This window comes from Ctenopharyngodon idella, chromosome 15, assembly GCF_019924925.1.
Source record: "Ctenopharyngodon idella isolate HZGC_01 chromosome 15, HZGC01, whole genome shotgun sequence".
Lineage (NCBI taxonomy): Eukaryota > Metazoa > Chordata > Actinopteri > Cypriniformes > Xenocyprididae > Ctenopharyngodon > Ctenopharyngodon idella.
The window spans coordinates 22,663,401-22,687,871 of NC_067234.1; the positions used below are offsets into that span (position 1 = coordinate 22,663,401).

The 24,471-nt window shown below is 36.9% G+C and overlaps 1 protein-coding gene across 2 annotated transcripts in view; it reads left to right on the forward strand.

Annotated features, from left to right (window-relative positions):
• exoc3l2b (exocyst complex component 3-like 2b) overlaps positions 1–24,125 on the forward strand; it is a 38,690-nt gene extending 14,565 nt beyond the window's left edge. For both annotated transcript variants that reach the window (XM_051861978.1, XM_051861977.1), the window contains exons 2-13: positions 266–748; positions 3,288–3,505; positions 12,752–13,406; positions 14,665–14,779; positions 15,179–15,289; positions 15,755–15,855; positions 16,227–16,340; positions 17,363–17,498; positions 17,979–18,101; positions 18,443–18,598; positions 19,932–20,053; positions 22,289–24,125. In XM_051861978.1, the coding sequence (XP_051717938.1) occupies positions 288–748; positions 3,288–3,505; positions 12,752–13,406; positions 14,665–14,779; positions 15,179–15,289; positions 15,755–15,855; positions 16,227–16,340; positions 17,363–17,498; positions 17,979–18,101; positions 18,443–18,598; positions 19,932–20,053; positions 22,289–22,568 (2,592 nt within the window). In that variant the 5' untranslated portion in view covers positions 266–287 and the 3' untranslated portion in view covers positions 22,569–24,125. The remainder of the gene's footprint in view (positions 1–265; positions 749–3,287; positions 3,506–12,751; positions 13,407–14,664; positions 14,780–15,178; positions 15,290–15,754; positions 15,856–16,226; positions 16,341–17,362; positions 17,499–17,978; positions 18,102–18,442; positions 18,599–19,931; positions 20,054–22,288) is intronic.
• Positions 24,126–24,471: the final 346 nt, after the last annotated feature.

Below are 24,471 nucleotides of genomic sequence, written 5' to 3' on the forward strand. Positions count from 1 at the left end.
CCTATTGAAATCTATAGTTTCACATAATCTGCTTTATCTATTTCGATGTGCATTGTACGGTGTAATTTCAGCTGTATTGTACGCTGGAAAGAACCAAGGGACATTTTCATAAAAAGTGAAAGCTCATAGCAGCATCATGGATGAATGCCAGTGTATTGGCCTATGTGGCAGTAATTTCCTGTTTGTAGAGGCAGAGTGCATAATGGCTTAATCAGTTCATAACGGTAGTGGCGATGCTGATAGATATGTTTTATCTCTCTTCCAGCATATATCCTTCGAGCACAACCATGCCAGTCCTCAAGAACCTCCCGTCTCGGCTGAAGGGAGGCAGATTTAGTGTGGATTTGGAGACTACACGTAGCGAGTTTATTCTCAGAAAAATGAGTCTTAACCACAATCCATTTGAGGAGCCTGGCTCAGATGAGGACTGGCCCAGAAGCAACGGAGGCTCACTCCTGGATGGGCGTGTGCCGCGGGACAGAAACCCGTTTGAGGATGAGGAAGATGAAAATGAGGCTAATGAGGTGCGGCGTGGAGGCTCAGGGAAGGGAAGCTCCATCAAAGGCACGCTGGAACGCATGAAGGGGGTCTCCCCCCTCAAGACCCTGGGCAAACTGGGCAAGAACTTGCGCATGTCTGCCAGGAGCAAGGGCAGGGAAACCCCCTCCCCACAGGGCTCTATAGGTTCAGCCTCACCCATGCAGAGGAAGAAGAAGGGCAGACGGAGTTCAGAAGGGAGCTTGCTACGGTATGATGAGTAGGGATGGGAATTGCAAAGAATTAAATGGTTCCGGTTCTAATTTCTCTTAATGATTCCTTAAAGATTTATTAATGTTGCTTTTTTAATTACTAATAAGGAATAAATATAGAAAAGAAATGCAGTCTTATTGCAAAATGGTTATTTCAATAATACACTAAATCATTTTAAAACAATCCATGCAAAAGGTGTGCTCACAATGACTTTTTAATGACTTTTTAGAAGTGGAAGTAGTTCTGTTATCACTTACTCACCCTCATGTCTATCCAAACCCGTAAGACTTTCGTTCAGCTTCAAAACACAAATGAAGATCTTTTAATGAAATCTGATCGATTTCTGTCCCTCCATTGACAGTCTACGCAGCTACAACTTGGATGCTTCAAAAAGTTCATAAAGAGATCATTAAAACCAATCCATATGAATTGAGCGGTTTAATCCAAATTTTCTGAAGAGACGATTGCTTTATATGATGAACAGATTTAATTTAGGCTTTTATTCACATATAAACATCAACACACACATCAGATATGGTAAACAGAAGCTCAGGCATGCTTGCTTGACGTGCAACAACCAATATGGTTCATCCTCATGTGTTACGTTTGTTCTTGCGCGTCAAGCAAGTATAGTTTAGTTTCTGTTTGCTTATCTGCGTTTATGTGAATGAAAGCCTGAATCTGTTTGTCATATAAAGCGATCCAGTCACTTCAGAAAATGTGGAGTAAACCATTTGATTCATATGGATTAGTTTTACGATTAATTTATGAACTTTTTAAAGCGTCAAAGTGGTAGTTGCGTGGTCAATGGAGGGACAGAAATCTCTCAGATTTCATTTAAAATATCTTCATTTGACTTGCAAGGATGAATGAAAGTCTTACAGGTTTGGAATGACATGAGGGTGAGTAATTGATGACAATTTTTTTTATTTTTCATGTATAGCCTTTAACTAAGCTATACATTACTCAAAAATACAAAAATTGGTAACAATTCATTAATTTACCGTTTCATTAACATTTAATTAAATTCATTAAATTATGACTAGTCAGTAAGTACGTTAATTAAGTCTCACTGTAGTTGTAAGCTACTGTGTTTGATACACTAAAAAGAACCAGCTCAGAAGAGTCATTCATTGAGGAATCGGACTACACTGTTTGTGTTGTATGTTTTTGATTCACTAAAAAGAACCGACTTATAGGAGTAATTTGTTCAGAAATCAGACGACACTAGTTGTGCTGTATGTTTTTCATTCATTTAAAGAACTGACTCATAAGAGTAATGTACTTCGTTCAGGAATCGAACTACACTGCTTGTGCTGTTTGCTTCCATCTGTAGATTTTAGTACAGTGTTCCATTTTCAGCGGAAGAATGCACATGTGATAACCACCAAATTAAAACAACATCAATCATTTGGTTCCGGTTGCATTTTTAGGCATTTTTTCCATACGGTATTGGTCTTTAATGATAAATTATAAACCGTTTAAGACCGGCCTACTGTGAGCAACAAGTTTGTTAATCATTGGTGGTATATGCTTTTGTTGAAGCCATTAGCCTGCATTATTTTCTTATCTTTTAAATGATTGTTTAACAGTGGAATTCCTGGTGAGAAACTATTACTCATGATTCTGCAAAGAAACCACCAATTAGCGAATCAAAACAGGCAAATTGCAGCTCTTTAGTGCCTGCCCACCCCCATGAAGCATTGCGAATATATTGTAAAAACACATATTAGATATGTAGCTATATTTATTTCTTTAAAGCAATACTATATTATATTGTACTACTATAATTCTATATTATATTTTAATTGAATTATGTAATTCGGGATGCTTTATGGGATTGTAGTTCATTGAACCTGTTAAATACAAAGTCTTGTATGTTTGACTTTTTGTCTGATTTTCAAATACTTTTTTGCTTTAAAGTTTGTAATATCACAATTCACTTTGTAGCTAGTTGATTTGGTTCACAACTTAAAACTCTTTAAAAATACTTTTTGAAAATCCCTATAGGAAGAATTAATGGAAAAAATACCTCTGGAACCAAGATGGCTGAAAAAGTGAATGTGCACTGTTGCACTCCATATCAGTTCCCAGCACTAAGATGGGAAAGAAATGGAGTGTAATATACAGTTTAGGACTAATAACTTGCATCCCATTGATTTCTTTGATGATTTATTACAAAAGGGAGGTAGGAATGTTTGGGAAACCCATTTGTAAACAATTATAATTTTTACAGTTCCATTTGTTGCCACTAGACACACTATTCTAGACACACGCCTTTAAATCCATAGTTTTCTAACTACACTATTAGTTTATGAAAGACCCTGTATTTTTGTGCTATTACTAATTGCAACATTTCATAATTAACTTAATAATTCATAAAACATTTCTCCTTAAACAATAGTAGATACTTTGTTTATAGCAACACCATGGGGTTATTTCCCAGGAAATACATAAAATGAAAAGTTCTTTGGATAAAAGTGTCTGAAAAATCTAAATGTAACTAATCAACCTCATCAACTTTCTTCTTCCTACAGAATGGCAGGGAAGTGTAAAGATCGCAAGGAGAGCTTGACTAATGGTGACCTCTGCTCAGAAGCTGATTCTGACTCCACCAGTCGTCGACTCTCCTTCCTGAAGATGGTGGGCAAGGGCAAGATGAAGAGGGAGTCCATGCAGGACCACTCATCACAGGGGCCTGAGGAAGAGCCAGTGGAGGAGGTGCCCGAGGTCAAACCCAGGGAGCCACTTTCAGGTAAACAGTCAACTAGTGAATCTAAAGCTGTGCAGCCATTCAGCAACAAACCCATTTTCCTAAAAAAAATAAAAATAATTAAATTATGTGACCAGCTTTACCTGTTCATTACAACTTGTGTAATAATTTTACACTTTTAGCTAAACATTTTGGAAATAAGCAGTAAATAATACCACAGATTTGCTAAATTATTTGTGTTTTTTGTGTATATACAAAAATTATTCAGACATTTTTTATATTTTTGATATATTTTTACTAGTGGGTGCAGGACACTATAGTTCATTTATGTAAATGAGGATAGCAAAATAAAGTAAACTGTGACATATTATACCCAAAAATTCTTCATACAGTGGACTACCAGTAAAATTGATATAAATTTGGGACCAAAAATTATTCAGACACTTTGACCTGACCATGTTTTGCTTAAGTGTTATCTAAGATTAATGTTTTCTGACAGTTTAACTCTGAAATCTTGTCATATTTTATTACCATTTTTTTAAACTATAGTGAATAAACTGTAATATTGATTGAAATGTTCAAGGTGTCTGAATAAATTTTGGTTTGACTGTACGTGTGTGATTGTTCCATCATACCAAATATACATTATTCAACTGTTTTTGTTCTATATGTTTCGTGTTTTACATACATAAATTGGCAGTTTAGCTATTTATAACAGTTGTTTTATAACTGTTTGTGTCAGTGCAATAGAGTATTTCTGAATATACTTATGAAGCATAATTCTACTGCCCTTCTGGAAAATCTACAGCCAGACATCATAGACTGTGAAAGTGTTAAACATTGCATTATTTGAAAAATTAATTCACCATTTAAACTATGAGTCTACAACTAATATCTAACTACCTTTAATGCTTTTTCTCAAACTTTTGATCACAACCATACCAGAGCTTGATTGTTCAGCTTGACCTGCATGAGCATGGTACATGCTATGTAGGAATTTGCACATGATTGCATGCTCAGGTTTCAGGCTTTTTAACTGCAAGTCCATGAGAGATAAGCTTCAAAATTGGCAGCAACTTGCAAGCTCTGTTTGTTAAAGAATAAAAGCACAAAGGATGGTAGTGAAGGATGAGAATGGATGCCTTCAGCCTAGCAATGCGAATTGCTAACGTCACAGGACTGGACTGTTTTGCAAACATATCTACAAGTGTTAGTGGTTGCTGGTGCATTTGTTGAACAGTCAACAGAGTTCATTGTGTGCTCAACCTAGAATTTAACTGCTCTTACACAATTGTGTGTCATTTTTAAGCAAGACTCTGATTAGCAGGTTCAGATGTTTTTGATTAGAGTTGGAACTAAATTTTGGAGAAAGATTGATAATCGGGGAAACATGACTGTCAGAGCGGCATGCATTTTGGGCTTTTTTTTGTGTGGATCTAATCATTACTACTATAGTATGAGGGCCCAGTAAAAATCTGGTGTTTTTACTATACGGGCTAGGGGGCTGTCAAATTTAAAACCATCAGTCTCTTCCCCTTGCGTAAATGCAGCATGGAACATGATAAAAGAGGAATCTGAGCAAAGGGGAACTGAATGTACCCCACAGTGTCATGTTTGGTCATGTCTTTGCTTTGTTTCAGCAGGGGGGAGAGGTTTCGTGATTCTTGCTGCTTTGCATGTCCCAGCTGACACAGCAAAAAAAATTTATTTGTGGATTTAGCCACATTATGTTGATGGGAAACCTTCTGCTGACCTCCAGCAACAGTCAGGCGGGCTTCCAAGGTATTCGTTTGGCAACTCTCAGCTATCAGCTGAAAACCATCTGTAATTTGGTTGAAGAGCATTTTTGTTCACACATTGATTGGATGTCATATTAAATATACAAAATTCCAGTGCTAAACCTTTTTTTTTTAGTTAAGTATCTGTTTTTGTGACCCTTTCTTAAGTATTCCAGAAATGTTCTTCTGTATGAGCTTAAATAATAATTTATTTTGCAGACATAAGTGTTGTGACAAAAGAAAGCACACAGCTGTTCTCAAGTGGCAGCACATTCCTGAGTGAATGATAATCAAGACTTTGAGTCTTTTTTAAGAGTTATCAAACATCTTCACAAGGATGCATTTAAAGAATATATGGGGCACAAGAAACATTAAATAAGTGTAATTAATAAACGTGTAATGCCATGCATGCCTCGGTCACTGAACATGCAAGAAAATCCAGAAAATGGAGCAAAGAACAGAACGTCAATCCAGTTCATGGAGGGCGTTTCAACTGTCAATTGTCAACTTTTGCTAAGCCAGATCAGATTTCACTTGAGTAGGCAAAACATTTTGAATGCCTTTACTTCCTGTGTCATTGCAGGGCTCTAGACTAACTTTTTGCACTGGTTGCACTGGTGCGCCTAACTTTTTTTCTTAGGTGAACCAGCACAAATGTTAGGTGCACCCAAATTTTCGACCGCATCGCATTTAACACCGCAGTTTTACAAGTTCACTTTTCTACAAGAAAGGTAACTTACTGAAAAAGTGTTGGTGCTTAAAGTGCTTCACTGAGCTGAAATTTAATGGATAGTATCCATGGTATTCATCACACTAAGTATTCATAATATTCATAGTATTCATCACTATTCAGTTGTGATTAACATTGGGACAGTTAATTCGGTCATAGTTCTGTTCAATATACAAAGTAACTTTCGTTTTAACATTGTTTGTGGTTAAAAGAGATGAAAATGGAATGGGGAAATAGTCAATTAATTAATCGTTTAATTGTTTTATTTTTGTAATGTTTATAATAGAGCCGTTAGTCTGAGATCGATTCTTTATTATAGTAATGTTTGTAGTTTCTCCATACAGGCAAACGTTCTCAGGTGAGATCGCGAGAGCTGCTCATATGAGTAAATGCCATCACTGAGGAAATGTCTCATCATCTCGTGGTTATTTCTCCGTTTATTCTCAGGTATCGGATCACTAAAGTGATTATAATGCAGTTCGAAAACGAGTTTGAATGTTGAGGACGTGTATGTAATAGTTGAAAAAGAGTAAAAGTTCCATTAAGTTTGTTAGTGCGTGCACACGAGCGGAGCACATGGTAGCCGGGTCTAAAGCATGGCTGTGTAACGTTAATATGATTTTTGCCTTGTGAAAAAACTAAAAGGCGTATCTATATATTGTATTATGTTTCATACCGTTTATTGTTGTAACTGTTTACGAGTTTTGGTACGAGTATACTCAACTGCATTCGTGTTTTATTCACTGAGAGTGAGAAAAAGAATGAGAAATGTTTAAGGAAACTTTGCGTATGGCTCTAGAGTGCGACCAAATTGGTCGCACTCTAGAGCCCTGCATTGCTTTACCAATCTTAAATTCTGTAGCTCAACATATAATTCATTATATCAAATATGTATATATATATAATAAGCTTTGCCATCACAGGAATAAATTACACTATAAACTATTTTAAAATAGAAAAGTAATTTTAATTTGTTATAATATTTCACAATATTACTGTTTTACTGTATTTGTGATCAAATGTATGCAGCCTTGGTGAGCAGTAGATACTTCTTTTAAAAACGTTCAAAAAATCATACCGATCCCAAACTTTTGAACGGTAGTGTATTTATAAGATTTATAAGTATACACTTATATAATGTGGAGTGTGATGAAAACCATGTTTTCATTCAAGAAAATATTTTTTTCCCTTTCATGCAGTACATGTTTGATTTTTGTTACATACAGACTCAGTGGGGTCCAAAAAAAAAAAAAAAAACCTGAAACCACATTGAAAATCTGGAATTTTTGCTCTAAATGTGGAGTCGAGTGCATGTTGACATTAAATCAAAGGAAGAGCATACCAAATGCTAAATATTCTGAAATTCAAATTTTTAATTGAATGAGATTAATCATTTGCAATGCTAAATTTCACTCAAATTGTTATGCTCTCAGTTTCCTTAACAAAAATGTACTTTCTTTTAACAAAATACCATGCTTTCCATTTTTCTCCATTTTGTTTTGTCATAACAATATGAAGAAATTGTTCTTGGAACACAAAGCATGTTGCAACTAAACCTCATTGCTCAGAGAGCAAGATCTTCGTTGCGTTCGGGTGGCTGGTATCTGTCAGGACTGAATGCATTCATCTCACTGAATTGATATAGCTGCCATATAGAAGGGCGTTTACCCCTCATCCTAGTGAATGATTTCCAGACCTTGCCAAATTACAACCCGCAACCTCCAACCATAAGCCATAACTACAGCTGAGAGACATTCTGTCATGGCCGCCATAGAAACAGTATCTGAGCGGAACATTTGCAATCAATGCACTCCCGTTTATGATAGCAAATATTCCCACATGCCAACTGGCAGAGTCACTCGTAAAAGGGAATAGCCAACACTTCCACCTTATCCAGCTATTGTCCAACACTTGGCAGGAAGATTTGTCCATGCATGTCAAATAAACCAACAAGCATTAAGTGAGGGCAGGGTTCCACTTAGTGTAAGGTGGAGTACACAATTTCCAAATGGTCCAATTTAGGTTTGTTCTGTTGACATTGGCCACGTCCAAATGAATTAAGAAGGGAGTGGGTTCATGTCATCGTTTCGAATCCTGACCTAAGGTCTCCAGTGGCAGGCGAGGCCAGTTGTCACTTTGATAGCCACTTCATCTCACTGGGCCTGGATGTTGAAACAAGATTTTAGCATGTGAAATTCCTTCTGGACAGACTCGGGCACAGATACTGCCAAGTTCTACTCGACCCATCTGCGCTGCTAAGGCAGAGGCAGGAAATACAATCGCCCTCTACTTATTAAATATTTCACTTCTGGGGAAAATATGTCTACTCTGCACATGCTGAGCATTAAATGAGGGAAGTGAATGAATGAGAAAGAGAGATTCTGTGGGCTGCTATTCCTCAAGTTCTTCGTTTCTCGTGCTCTGGCTCGACAGGAGGGTTTTGACTCTGAAACACAGAGGGTTAATGGAAAATGGATTTGAACCTGTGGCACGACAAAGAACAGATCATATTCCATTACATTCCTAGAACCCAGGCTAATCTTTTCCTTGTAACGGCTGATTGGTCCTGCTGAGAGGTGTTGGTTGTGCAGGTGTGTTGGTGCTATGTTAGCGGATATCTTGCTTAGTTGGATCTATTCAGTTGAGCTGGTTGTCAGCCCCCACCCTTTAAAATCCTTGGCCAAAAGCAAATACCATTACCTCCTCCTGGAAGTCGTGGTGGGGGTATATATATGTAGTATATGTGCCATATGTGCCCTTAAAAGGCAACACTTCAATCCCTGTGGTTTTCATTAAGGAAGGGTGGTGACATGTCCATGCTTAAGTGAAGTATGCTCCACACTCCATGAATTTAGTGCATGAGACTGACTGGAAACAAAGAACTAGTGTTGTCCTCTGCACAGCTCAGCTCAGCTCAGTTACTGGCATCGATCCGCATTTTAATGACTGTGGGATAAAACCATTTAAACTACATGGCTTTCAACATCTGGATCATTGCTTGTCCAATATTAAAGTATATCATTCAACACACACACACACACACACACACATACAGTATATATATATATATATATATATATATATATATATATATAAGTGAACACAATTTTGTTCAAAATTTTGTGGTTAAGATTTCTTAAAATGTTTTTGAAGGATCATAGGATCATTTATGCTCACCAAGGCTGCATTTATTAAAACAATAATATTGTGATTTTTTTTCCTATTTTAATATAGTTTAAAATGTAATTTATTCCTGTGATTTTCTGCAACTTTACTCCAGTCTTTAATGTCACACGATCCTTCATAAATCATTCTAATGTTGATTTGGTGCTCATTTCTTAGTATTACCAATGTTGAAAACAGTTGCATCACAGTTTCCGCAAAAATATTACGCAACAAGATTCTTTGATGAATAGAAAGTTAAAAACAGCATTTATTTAAAATTGAAAATCTTTGATGAATAGAAAGTTAAAAACAGCATTTATTTAAAATTGAAAACTTTGTAAAAATGTACATTTCTTTAATGTCAGTTTTGATCAATTTAATGTGCCCAAACGTTTGAACAGTATGTAAGTTAAAATATGCAAGTATTTATAAGTTTGTTCTGTATTATTTAACACATAAACTTGTAAAAGTCTTGAAGTTTGAAGGTTTTATGGGCCTAACAAACAGATCTATGTGGAAGAACACTTCATTACCTGGAATGCCATTACCTGTTGAATTTCTTTGAAGTGCAGTTCAGTAAATTTCAATTCCTGTTATTTCAATTCCCATTCAACTTCCTGTAGGCGTGACCAATTTTATTCAGATTCTCATTCATTAATTAAAAGGGAGCCAGTTTCTAAATTCTGAATTTTGCACCACCCTTCTTCTCAGACAAAAGCTTACAGGGTCAACTTTTACTTCCCCTAGGGTTGAACATCAGCAGTTCAGTCTAAAAGTCACTTAGATGTTACAGTGACATGTTGTCCTTGGGTGGAGGACTTCTCACGTGGATGAGTTGCAGAGGAAGTGACTTTAATTTTTAACAGGCAGCACATTAATTTTTCCACCTTATCCCCTGTCTGCGTTAACGATAAGCCTTGTGGTATTGTATTTTATATTTAGATCTCCTTCCGATGGACTGGCACACTCGGGCTGTTATTATGCAAGACGGTCGAAAAGGGTGTGGGGTCTGTCATGGCATTACTGGACAGTCCATCCTCGATAGGGATAGGGACAGATGAGTCAGGCGCCAACCAAACGCCCCCGCATCCTTCCCTCTAAGAAGAGGTCATGAAGTCACAGGAAATATATGGGCAACTCAGCACCGCAAAGAGCCCCTTACTGTCCGTTCAGTGTTCTGAGGAGGAATTCAACAGCAGGGCCAATTATTTGCACAGCTGATTTGTGACACATCTTCACCTCAATAGATGCGTGTTGAGAATTGTCAGAAAGCAAGCTTAATAGAAGAAAGTATGAGAATTGACATCTTCATCCCTTATTCAAATATTACGAAAAACTTGTTGAAGATTTTATAAACATATTGCATAGTTGTGTTTGGAATCAAGTGTTTTATTTGTGATAATGCAGTGAAAGGTAAATATACAGTTAAAACAGTTTTTATTTGGTAATAATATTTTAAACTCTTTTCAGTTTGGTTTTAGATCTGACCAAAGTACCATTACTGCTGCTACGGTGGTGATAAATGACCTTATAGGTGCCCTGGATAGAAAACAGCACTGCGCAGCCTTATTTGTGGATCTATCCAAGGCATTTGATTCTGTGGTAAATGAATTGCTGCTGAACAAACTTAGCACTGCTGGTTTCGGACCAGGGATGGTGAAATGGTTTAGAAATTATTTGGCAGATCGGACTGATGGAGGATCACAAATCTGATTTTCTTGATATATCTAAAGGGGTCCCCCAGGGTTCCATTTTGGGACCTATTTTGTTTTCTATTTATAGAAATCATTTGGGTAAGGACATTCAAGCATGATGATACTATTATTTATGCACTTTCTCCATCTATAATTTCAGCCATTGCAAAGCTTAAAATTGGTTTTAAATTCACAGAAACCGAAGTTTATGTTTTTTTCAAAAGCTCATTCACAAGTACTTGATAATGTTATGTGACCCTGGACCACAAAACCAGTCAATTTCTTGAAATTGAGATTTATACATCATATGTATGGTTTGTTATGATAGGACAATATTTGGTCGAGATACAGCTATTTGAATATCTGGAATCTGAGGGTGCAAAAAAATCAAAATATTGAGAAAATGCCTTTAAAGTTGTCCAAATGAAGTCCTTAGCAATGCATATCCACTCACAAAAATACATTTTTTATATATTTAAGGTAGGAAATTTACAAAATATCTTCATGGAACATGATCTTTACTTAATATCCTAATGATTTTTGGCATAAAAGAAAAATTGATAATTTTGACCCATACAATGTATTGTTGGCTATTGCTACAAATATACCCGTGCTACTTAAGACTGGTTTTGTGGTCCAGGGTCACATATATATATATATATGGGTTTATATACCCATATTTTAGGATGGCAAAGCCAAGATTTGTCAGGCTCATATTGTGAAAGAATGGTTGGCAGGGAGCAGGAAAAACATTTTCAGACATGAATTAGGGCCTCTGAGACCACACCTTAAATTCACTGAAAGTCTTTGGGATGTGCTGGAATAGACTTTACAGAGTGCTTGACTCTTGCATTGCTAATATAAGATCTTGACCAAAAATTGATGCACCAAAAATTTATCACAACATTTATTTCCATCAAGAGGTGCATCATTTTTTTTTTTTTTTTTGGTCAAGATCTACAGTATATACCATTTAAGTTTGCCTGGTTTAGCTAAGAACCCTCTTGGAAACATTACATGCTGGTCACCCGCATCCATAACACCATATATGCTAGTGACTAGCTTTGATAGTCCTTTCAATATGTGAACTTGGTGACCTCTTGACTTTCCTTTGGACTGGTTAATGACATACTGTTCTTGAAGCCAGCCAAAACCTGTCTCAAGTAATCAGACCAATTTGTTAGCCCATGTAAATGTGTTCATCCCAAAGGAAAGGAATGGAAATGATGAAGGATGGGTGTGAGCACTGACCTCAATGAGAGCCCGCCTGCTTCATCAAAGATTTCTTTGGAATGTTAAAAAGTGCTGCTGCACACAAGAAACACAAGTGAGATCATTATAAACTATAGCCAGCAAAGTGCATTGGCAGTCCTTTTGACCATCTGGAAGATATACTGCATTTATGTTTTAGGTTTAATGGTATGAAATTTACTAATGGGGGAATTCTGAAAATTTTTATTAAATGGCCAAGATAATGTTCCCACATTCACTATCTTCTCAACTTTTCAAGACAAATGCGAATACTGCTTCTACAAAGAAAAAAAAAAACCAGCATTTCTCTAGATATGCTGTGAATCAGTGTACGACATTGATGAAAATGATAGCTCCATGTGCTGCGTTTCAAGTAAAGTAAATGATGTAGAAACAGTTTTCACTCAGATATTGCTAGTTGATTTCACAATCAATGACAAAGAAACAGCAAGTAACACATTGAATTAAACATGAAATTTTAAAGTAAATAGAAGTAAAACGTGAAAATGGTATTTTCTTGTAAAACATGCAATAATCTTTGTTTTATGTACAACTTTGAAAAAGTTTTTTTTTTATTAGGAACAACATGAGGGTGACTAAACAATAAAAGAATTTAGTATTCGGTCTCCACTGTGTGACTAATGGATAACCTTATTATCTGTTTTGACAGTATTGGAGATCCTGCAGTTGGTGACGAAAAGAGATTTGTTTTTGGCTGACACTCACATTCTGGAGCTGGAGCAGGAGTGTAGGGAGGCCGAATCTCCTACGGCAGGAGGCAATGAGGATTTCACCAGCCCCAGCAGCAAAGACAGCAGTCGGCGCAAAGCCAAAGACGTGGAGCTGCTCTACGAGGCCCTGCAGAAAGAGTTGTGGGACGTGGTAAGGGATTCTCTGCGTTGCCCCACCGCCGGGCCCAACCTGGGCCTGGTGGTGCAGGTGATTCAACAGGAGGAGCAAGCAGATCGGGACTGGGCTCAGAGTGAAGGAGCTGCTCCAGGAGGCCCACGGCCAAGGGAGTTCAAGAAACGCTGGAGGGAGGCGGTAGTCGAGTTGGCTGATGCAAACTTACCCCAGCATGAAGAAGCAAGGCCAGGCGAGCTCGCAGCTTACCTGGATAAGCTAAGAGTCCGTATGGTGGAGGACCTCGGAGCGGCTCGGCGTAATGTGGTGTCTGTATATCCGGTGGAATATGAGTCCTTCCAAGTCTACACACATAGCTACCACCAGGCTGTTACCCGTCGTCTCACGGCTATCACCAATGGAGATCTGCAGATCATTGACATATACTCTATGCTAGACTGGCTCTACAACATTTACAATAGGTAAACACCAGCAGTTTGACTAGGTTTATGTCCTAAAAAGGGATAGTTCCTTAAAGGGATTTTAATGAATATTCATATCGCCTATTCTCATAAAATGAAACCAAACAGTGATCAAGGGTTGTCAAGCTCCAAAAAAGTACTATGAAAGTGTCTTCTGAAGCCATATTCAAATGTGATGTGTCAGGTTTGACGGCATCAGTTCTTGCGTAACGTGCAACTGGACAAAATGAAATTGCATGTGTACAAATGAGATTTGAGGATTGAAGTTTTTTTGTGATTGACAACTCAAACTTCAGGCTGTTCCTCATACAAACCTTTCATATGACTTTAAAAGACTTTGAATTTAGCATATTTAGTTATATGGATTATTTTTATGGTCTTTTTTTGTCATGTTTTGTAGGTTGACAGACCCAATCCACATTTACTTTTGTTGTATAAAAAAACAGCCAGGACATTGTGCAAATATTTATTTTTGTGTTTCACCGAAAGCAGATTTTGACAGATAAAATTCTTTTAGAGGAACATTTTAGAGGAAGAACACTACCATTGAAAAGTTTGGAGTCAGTAAGACTTTTTTTGTTTGTTTTTTTAAAGAAATTAATACTTTTATTCTGCAAGGATGTATTAAATTGATGAAAAGACATTTATAATGTTACAAAAGATTTCTATTTCAAATGGATGCTGTTTTTTTTTTCATCAAAGAATCCTGAAAAAAATCGACAAAAACAGGCAGGATTATTTTTTACGGTGTTTTTTTTTTGTCATGGAAAAAGTTTTTTTGTTTTTTAGCTGGAAAAAGTCGTTCTGAAAATGATTCCAATTATATCGTTTCGCTGTGCCTTTATAGTTGTGTGTGGACTCTGCTATTCTTTTATATTTAGAAAAATGTTAACTTTATCGTTATAGTTATCATCCTTGGTGTGAACAGGCCTTAAGAGACTTCTTTCAAAAATATTGTCAAATCCTACTGACCCCAGCTTTCTGAATTGAATGGTAATGGTACCAGTGTAATAGTGAAAATTTCACATTAGCAATGGCCTGTTTTCTAGTTTGTATTGTTGCACTAACCATATCCATTTGTCAAGCCACATACAGCTACAGCAAACCTAAAACAGATTGTTATAAATAGCTTCTGGTTGATATGAGAGGTGAAACCCACTCTTGTACCTTCCCATTCCTGTTCCTTCATAATTCAATGTTTCCTTATGAGTGAAGTCCAGACTCAGTTTGTGATTTGCTCTTCCTGTTGTTGCTGCAGAGATGTCCTTGGAACAGTCACCATAACAACACCCATTAACCTCTCGCAGCTTGGCCCACTGCTGCCGACAGAGACGGTGGAAAAACTGGAGCTCGACTGCCTCAACTCAGTCAGGGTAAGAACTGAAATTCCCAGTCCTCGTCCCCAAGTATCTTCTAGTCTTTTCTGTGTACCTCGAACAACGGCACATCCTGTCCACTCAAAGAGATGGCTGGTCGTTGCAACCTGCGCGGTCAATTAGAGTGCGGCATTTCAGGGTCAACGCATGGCTTTCCTGTCTACAATGAGCACTACACAATAGGAGTCAGTTTGACAACAAATTTTTCCTTTCACTCATTAAACAACATGAATGTGTGGTCCAGAAAAGAGTGATATTAGTCAAATACTTAATGTCATGAATGTCTTAATAGTGTGATTGTTTCCTTGTTTCATACGTGCCTAGTGCCCTACATGGCCGCCCCCTCACACAGCAAGGATGCTGTTAATAAGTGTGTTGAAATGTTGTGTTTTCCAGGGGAAAGTGACCAATGAGCTGTCTCAGGTTCTGGAGGAGGAGGAAAAGAAATGGCTGGACACCCTGAACATCGAAGACTATCAGATACCTCTGGCTCGCACTGTTATTCAGGTCAGAGCATCAGGTCATTTATATATAATAAGATATTGTGCTTGACATATGAAGTCAGAGCATGTGATATCACGTTACCTTAATCTATTTTCTCAGTACTGAGTCTGCAATATGTGCAGCAGGTTTTAGACACTGGGTCTGTTGTTAAAACAAAACGTAAGACATGCTGAATGGCATCCATGCACCTCTGTGTAACAAGAAAATCGTCTCCTAACTTGAACCAACATAAATAAACACTTCCCATTGTGAGCATGTTTCCATTACAGTATATTGTTTTTGCAGGCTCTGTATTGCACCCTAGTGGTCATAAAGGAAAATAGTCAAGTTACTTTATTTGATTGCTAAAGTAGAAGAGCATTGAGCAAGATATTTCAAGACGAAATTGAGGAATTAAAATAATTTTGTAACTGATTTTAACTCACTAAATTCATATAATAACATATTTTCTTACATTTTTGATTATAGAGGCTACAGGAGGACCTTGAGAGATCTGCAGCCGTAAACAGACATTTGGGCTCACGGGTTGCTCAATGCAGTCTCAACGGACTGGCAGATTTCCTATACAGGTGGGAAATTAATACATGAAAACGTTTGTAGTGAGTGTAAAAAAAGAAAGAAATTAATGCTTTTAATCAGCAAGGATACATTATTAAAATAAAACGGTTATTTTAAATTGTAATAATATTTCACAATATTACTTCTTTTTATTTTTGATCAAATAAATGCAGCCTTGGTGAGCCAAAGAGACTTCTTTCAAAAACATAAACTTTGAACGGAAGTGTATGTTGGGCTCTATATGGGGTTCCAAGTTAGGAGCCTAAATTATAACTCATGTTGTCCTAAATGCTTAAAAATTGCTTTTTTTAGTTTGTTAATTTCCATAGAAAATGTGTCATAGCCACATACCATTCTTAAATGCTTTGTTTTTGATGCAAAGTTTTCAGAGAAAGGTGGAGATGTTCCATGAGATGCTAGTGAGCAGCTTTGGAGAAAATGAAGACGGTTATATCGCTAAAACCATCGCCCTTGTCAACTGCTGTCCACCATTTAGGTGGGTTCCCTCAAAATCATTAATTTATACATGATGTTTTGTTTGTTTTAGTCTGTTTAAAGTGCTGGGTAGATTAATTACAAATTGTAGTCTGTATTCCAAATTACATGACAAAAAGTGTTGTTAGTAACGTAATCCATTACAATAAACATTTAAGGCGATATAATCTGACTACTTTTTGATTACTTTTAGATTACTTTTGACCAAACTCATTTATCACATTAATTTGAATATGATAATATTGTACCATATTGATATAAAACTACAAAGTGTAAGAAAATATATTCCATTCTTCGTTATCAAAAACATGAAGTTCATTAAATATTACGTTATGCCAGGGTTTTCCCAGACTGGGGTTCGTGAGTTTAATGAAAAGTTATTAAGTAATTAAATCATAAACATTTAAAATAAATCATTTTAAAATTGTAACTATCAAAATAAACACCAAAAAGGATTTTAAATACATTTATTTGTTTACCTGCATGTCATCTGACCATTAATCGACATCAGAGAATCGCAAACTTCATTTTATTATTATTATTAATAATAATAAGGTACTTCAGGGGTACTTCAAGTAAATATATTAGATTGAAGAAGTTCAGCTGACAAAAAAGTTAGGGAATCCCTCCACTCCATGTAAATGTGAAATAATGTGAATTTGTACATATTAATGTGTTTGAAATACAAAACACTTCCAAAGACAGCAATACATGGCTAAATGACTCACTGAGTGATAATTCAAATAATTATAATTCAAATTTGTCAGGAGTTGATTAGATATGCAGTGTTGCAATGTTGAGAAAACACTCAATGAATTATGAATATTTGACTGCCATTGTGGGAATAACATGTAATCATGTAATCAATAAAAAAGTATCTGTAGTCGGATTACGAGAATTTTAAAACATAATATAATCTAATTACAAGTACTTAATTTTTGGAATCTGATTACGTAATCCAGATTGCATGTAATCAGTTACTACCCAGCACTATGTGTTTCTAATATAAACTGGTGTGTTTAGGAGCTTTGTGGAGCGTTGCAGCCAGTGTGACCCCTCAACCAGCGAGGACTCGATTCGTAGAGCCAACACCGCTCTGGATAGGATAGTCAGTTTGAGTGTGAGAGTGCTGAACGACAGACTTTTTGAGCATATCAGGGTGAGGCTGCCACAGATCACCCCACACTTCCTCACATAGACATGTTTGTGGCGCAGACACACACGCACATAATCTTGACATACCTTATGTTCATCATTTGCCTCTGTCCAAGAATATAAAGAATATCTTATCTGCATTTCCCCTATGGGTTGTTCTCAAGGATGTTTTGCACAGCTACTCCTCCTCTGAGACACTAAAATAGCAGCACTATGTGAAAAACACTAGTGAATTAGATGTTTTTGGCTTGACGCCGAACAGTATTCAATGTTTGCTGTACAGACTGGCATTAGCAGCTCTCATGGGCCACATAGTTTTGCTGCATCCTTTTTACCAAGATGGTGCTCTAACAGGAAGTTAGCTGTACTCTCTTGACTCTAAATATGAAAGCCCTCACATCCTGATGAAGGCAAATATAGTACATTCCAGTGTGTACTGAGTATGTCATTTCTAATCCATTGCTTTCTGTCTCATCTCACATAGCCCTTCTTTGATAAGCTGATTAAACGGAAATGGTTGAGCAACACAGAGCCTTTTGAGCAAATTGAGGCGCTCATTAAAGATCACTTCAAGAAGTTTTGCAGGATGGACAAGCCACCTTACGAGGTAAACTAAGATGTCAATAATGTAATTAACATATCTACATGGCTCTTTGAAATTCTGATTTGTCAATCGCAATTTTGTGGTCAAATATTTTGAAAATCTATATAGCTCTCTCAACTATTACTTTTTAGATACTCAAATAAATTTATGTCCAATTATGTATTTATTTGTTTAGCCATATATAATAGGGTGGATAATGTACAGTCAGCCAGTTATTTTCCCAAAGTAAACCCCTTCAGTTTGAAACAATACCCCATTTATTACATATATGTTCATGTCAGGGTTTATTTTGAGATTAGAACCAGCTGACTGTACTTTATCTCTTATTTATGTTGTCTTTTAAGGTCCTTGTGGTGGAGGTGCACCGGCGCGTGATGACTGAATATGTGCGGGCCATCATGAGGGGCAGAATCATCTGCACATCACTTAAAATGAGGAAGAGAATGGCAGGCCGCCTTCGTGATGAAGGGAAGCACCTAAAAACTCTCTTCAAAGAGTTGGTGAGTCACTTATCTGGAAGATCAAAGGAAAAGTTTTTGTTTTTCCAACTGACCTGTTTTGTAATAAATATAGAATAAAATTTAAGGTAAAAGTGCTTAATTTTTAAGGTAAAATTTAAAGTAAAAATGCTTACAAATTTAAAGGGTTAGTTCACCCAAAAATCAAAATACTGTCATTAATTACTCACCCTCATGTCGTTTCACACCTGTAAGACCTTCGTTCATCTTCGGAACACGAATTAAGATATTTTGGATGAAATCCGATGGCTCAGTGAGGCCTCCATTGCCAGCAAGATAATTAACACTTTCAGATGCCCAGAAAGGTACTAAAGACATATTTAAAACAGTTCATGTGACTACAGTGGTTCAACCTTAATATTATAAAGCGACGAGAATACTTTTTGTGCGCCAAAAAAACAAAATAATGACTTTTTAACAATATCTAGTGATGGCCGATTTCAAAACACTGCTTCGAAACTTTACGAATCTTTTGTTTCGAAACAGTGGTTTGGAGTGCCAAAGTCACGTGATTTCAGTAAACGAGGCCTTACTCTACATTTAGGAAATTTGGAGATTCATTTGTAGTACTTTTATTAATAATTTTATTTGATATAATTTATAAACATATATTTTTTCATGAAATCCTCATTCCCAGATTCATCACACTTGGCAAAATGTTTTAGCTAGCTGCTTTGTATCTTTAAATCACCCCAAAATCATCTACAGCCGACAGCTTTCAAACAAAAGAGACGTTTTGAAGAATGGGCATTTCGGGAGTGGACATGGAGGCAGATGGCCAAACAGGCCCTTGGCTCCAAAGGGCATCTCTATGACCTACCCGAATGCTCCTTTCCCCTGTGCAGTGTCCGCCCCTTGTTCCAGTTAAAACATCCGTTTGTCACCTTGGTGGACAACAGGATGCCCTTGTTTATGGAAGAATGTCCAGGCCTGGGCCTTTGAAGTCATGACTTGCCTTTAAGGTCAAACTGAGAGTCAGAAAGAACTGCCTTGGTGTAATGGGCATACAGATATTTACTCTCAATCAGAACAACATGTGCTCCTATACTTAATCCTCTATGTTTTTTGTTTTTCCAGACAGAAGGGTAAAAATTGCTTTTTTTTTATTGTTTGGGCTCTGTGATCTTTGGCTGTCCTTCAGAAGTCATTGTACTTTTTATTTTCGAAAAATGTCTTATTTTGAGTACCAGGCAGTTGTGTTTAATCTGAGCGTTCATCTACATGTTCCAGTGGCTCATTGGTTTTGGTATATGAAGGATTTAGCTATCTGATTTTGACGGATCTGATGTTATCTTGATTGTTTGCCCCCATCCAGGAATCCTCCGCTTCATGGCTCGACAGTGCTATTCCTCACTTATCTGAGATCATTCTCTTGGAGGACACTCCCTCCATCCAAATGGAAGTTGGCGTGCTGGTACGGGAATTCCCTGACATACGGTGAGTGTCTTGAGGGGCAGCGTGTCGCTACGCCGGGACACTTTGTAGCCCCTGATATGATCGAGGTCAAAAAGCAGAGAGCTGAGGTCATCTGACAAAACATGGTCATTCTGTTTGAGAGCAAAAGAGGGGCTTGTAAAAGCAAACAAGACCTTTGCGGTTTCCTGATTTTTATGGGAGACTGTTTGGTTATCCTAGATTCGCATGAAAGGTGTACAGTTGTCCAGCTCTGGATCCTCACAGAGACAAAGCAAAAACACAGGCATCCTGCCAGGGCCTGACCTAAAGCTCCATGGTTTAAGCTAGAGAGGGCAGTTGCCTAATCAAGGGTTCTGCCGAATCCAGAGGAAGCTCTCTTTTGTGGAATGTATGCTAAATAAAGCTTGAAACTTCAGATGCATGACCTAGATGTGCTGTGGGCTCTATTGTTTAGCATTAGCAACACCTTTGGGTTTTAAACTGATTAACACTTGGAATCTCTCCCATATACCATCCGTATCCTCGCACATTTTATGATCTAGGAAAACATTAAATGAACAGAAGCCAACTCTTGAAAGGTTAAATGAGGATTCTTTGCACCCTGTTTTTTTTTTTTTTTTTTTTTTTTTTTAGCAATGCTACATACATTATAGCATATCATAAAGAATTAACAGTTAAAGGGATAATTCACCCAAAAATCTCTCATCATTTACTCACCCTCAAGTTGTTCCAAACCTGTATGAGTTTCGTTCTTATGGGTAGCCAAACAGTTGATGGGGTTCATCAACAGTTTGGATACCACACATTTTTCAAAATATCTTCTTTTGTGTTCAGCAGAAGAAAGAAAGATTTGGAACAACTTGGGTGAGTAAATCACCCTCAAGAAACATTTATAATTATTATCAATGTTGAAAAAGTTTTTGTGGAAACCATGATAGATTTTTTCAGGATACTTTAATGAATAGAAAGGTCAAAATTTGTCATTTTCGGTTGAATAAAAGTATTAATTTCTTTCAAAAAAATAAATGGATCCCATCTTTTGAATAATAGTGTTTTTTTGTTTTTTGTTTTTCAAAATTGTTTTCTGGAAAAAAAAAATTAATAGAATAATTTTGGCTTGTACTTTAATTACTCACCCTCATGACGTTCCAAACCCGTAAGACTTTCGTTAATCTTCGGAACACAAATTAAGATCTTTTTGATGAAGTCTAAGAGCTTTCTGTCCCTCCATAGACAGCTATGCAACTGACACTTTGACACAGTTCATAAGTAAGCAATAAGGTACGAGAGGCTGTGCCGTATTGTGAATAAGTCATGGCTGAAGGGCGTTGTTAGGCACGACGCGAAGCGGTTAACACAATAAAAATATTAAAACCTAAAATATGTATCAATGCAACTTTCATGAAGTAAACTTTTACTAAAAGCCTTCCTTCCACCGGAAAAAATAGTCCCTGACCGTGAACAGCAACAGAAGTTACATTATTACGCCATTAGATGGCAGCAAAGACTGTCTTTATGAGTCTGTCAGTCAGTAGCGAAGACTTTTATATTGAAAAGACTGAATTGTTGTGAACATGGAACAAGATGCAACTGACAAATGCTTTGACTAGTGCTGTCAGTCACGAGAAAACCACGTATTGACCAATCAGAATCAAGGACAGGAATGAACCGTTTTATAAAGAGATCGTAAATTTAATCCATATGAATTGAGTAGTTTAGTCCAAATTTTCTGAAGAGACTCAGTCGCTTTATATGATGAAGAGATTGAATTCAGGCTTATATTCCCATGTAAACATTCAACAACTCACACATCAGTTGTGGTAAACAGAAGCTCAAGCATGTTTACTTGACATGTGAGAACCAATGGTTCATTCTCATGTGTTACGCAGCACGTTTAAGCTTCCACAAGATTTTTGTTCTCGCACTTCATTCAGGTTCAGTTGAGCTTCTGAGCTTCTTTATGTTTATTGGAAGTATGACAGCATGGGCCCTATCATACACCCGGCGCAATGCGACGCCAGGCGTGATGCAAGTGTTTTTTGCTAGTTTCAGCCAGACGCAGTTATCATTTTCACATCCAGCGCCCAAGTTGTTTAAATAGCAAATGCACTCGCACTCATCTGTTCACCCATGGGCGTGCTGGTCTCAAAACAATGTGTGTTCAGGTGCATTGTTGGCGTGCTGCTATTTTGAAAATGACAAAGCCTCATACTGTACATCAATCAAGAGTGAATAAATCTTTCTTGTATTTTGCAGGAGGAAGCACGTCTCTGCCATTCTCAATATCCGTGGGATGACCCGACAAACAGATAGGCAGGAGATCTTGAATATAGTGAAAGACATTGAGAACAGCGACAGCGTCATGCGGGTGTCCCGTGACAGGGCTCTCTTCGCTGAGGTGCCAGTGACGTCAGAAGTGCACTGTCTAAATGTAGGCCTGAGCCGCGTCGCCCTCACTGCCTCGTCCCTCTTCTCCAGCATGCGGTTCCGGCGCAGAAGGACTCCAGCCAGGGAAAACCAGGATGACGTGCTGTAATCCATTTGAAATGGATGCTCGAGTCACCCAGCACTCACACAGCACTGGAACAATGGCGACAGCACAGCATTTGTTTCTAAGATGTTTGCATGTGCCATTATCATGTCATAAGGACCTAAGTAGGGACATCTTTCTTGCAGATGCTCATGATTGCAGTATCTATGAGAAAATGACACTACAGTTGGGATCACTACAACTGTTTTTGCACAACTAACATTGCAAAGGCTTGTGTGAAATGCAGTGGCACCAAAATATTTTGGCACTTTAGCCACACTCTTAAAAGTGTATGAATGTCTTTGCATTATGTAAGAAAATATCAAACCAAATGGCATTTATTAATATTTTTAAAAAAAAAAAAAGAAAAAAAAGATTACAAAAGCACACTTTTCAAAGCAAAACATTTTACAAACGAACTTTTTAAATGATCCATAATAGAGATACTGTTCAAAATTAAGACAAAAGTATTGTGAAACATTGTAAATGTTAGTGGAACGTTCACATAGTATTAAATGATTAAATCACCTCCGAACCAAAGTCATTGCATAAATGTCAAGAAAAGAGTTCTTGGAAAAAGTCTTAGCATCATTTCAATTCTAATACAATGAAATTCATACATTTTGTGTATCTGAAAATGTCCAAGTAATTTTTGGGACCACTATATATTTTTTTCTGGAATTGATATATTTTATCGTTTGAATATATAATGCAACCATCTCTAAGAAATATCTTTTAGAATTGTAAATTGCAAGGGGTCACAAGAGTGTTTTTTGTAAAAATCATAACTACTGATGAAAACACTGCTTGGTTTTTGGGATTTATTATGTGTTCATAATCATACCATTTATCATTTTGACATTTGTGACTGTAATTCATAGGGATGAAATTGTATTTTTATGTTTTACTTTAGTTGCACATGACTGAAGACTGATTTTAAGGTACTATGCAATTGCAGTTATCTTTAATCTTTCGATTATTTTTAACATATTTAAGTGGATATTTTAGTGATCCAATCATTTGTTATCTTGTCATGAAAGATAACTGTATTTTGTTTGAGATTATTCAAATTTACCTGTGAAAAAAATCAAGAGTGACTATTTATGTATTGCACGACTTATTTATTGCACCAGTAATTTCATTCCGCTGTAATAAATACTGAGAAAAACAACAACAAACCAACTCAAACACAAATAACTACAACCAGAAAAATAGTTCTCAAATGAATAACTTTAGAGAAAATGTGATCAAAATAATTAGTTTTGGGTTTGTTTACCTAAAAAACGGATGGACAGAACTATTCAAATAACGTTTATTTACCAGTTTGTCTTTAAAAATATTATTTTTCATCCAACTTGTCTTCTTCTGTTTGATGAGTCTGTATATGTTGCTGTGTGAGCACCATGGAAAAGAAATCAAAGATACAACATTTCAGTTAATTTTAGGGTACTCTGCATGTTGCTACATATGAAAGACTTGTAAACTGATATTTTGGTTATAGGGAAAAAAATATTTTACAGTGTACATATATTAAATCACATAATAAATGACGGAGATATTTCAGCCTTTGTTTTTTTGTTTGTAAATACAGTACAATGAGTCAAGTTATCCACTGACTACAACAGTGAGCTCCACTGTGAGCTTGTGTGTTTCTGTGATTTGCTTGCTTTGACGTCACATCGACCCTCACATCATCATCTAGCCTGCGCGTGTCTTTGGTCGCCGCTGTCCTTGGTGCTGAGTCCAAGCCAAACCAAAGACGCATGCGCAATGGCTATAGACACACTAAATATTATTTATAAAACTGTATCAGTAGAGAGTACAGTTATCAGTCATGTTTTTTGAGAATGGTGTGCCTTTCTTCTTTATTTGAATTATTTTTACATCAGCAGTCTGTCCACTTTTTTAA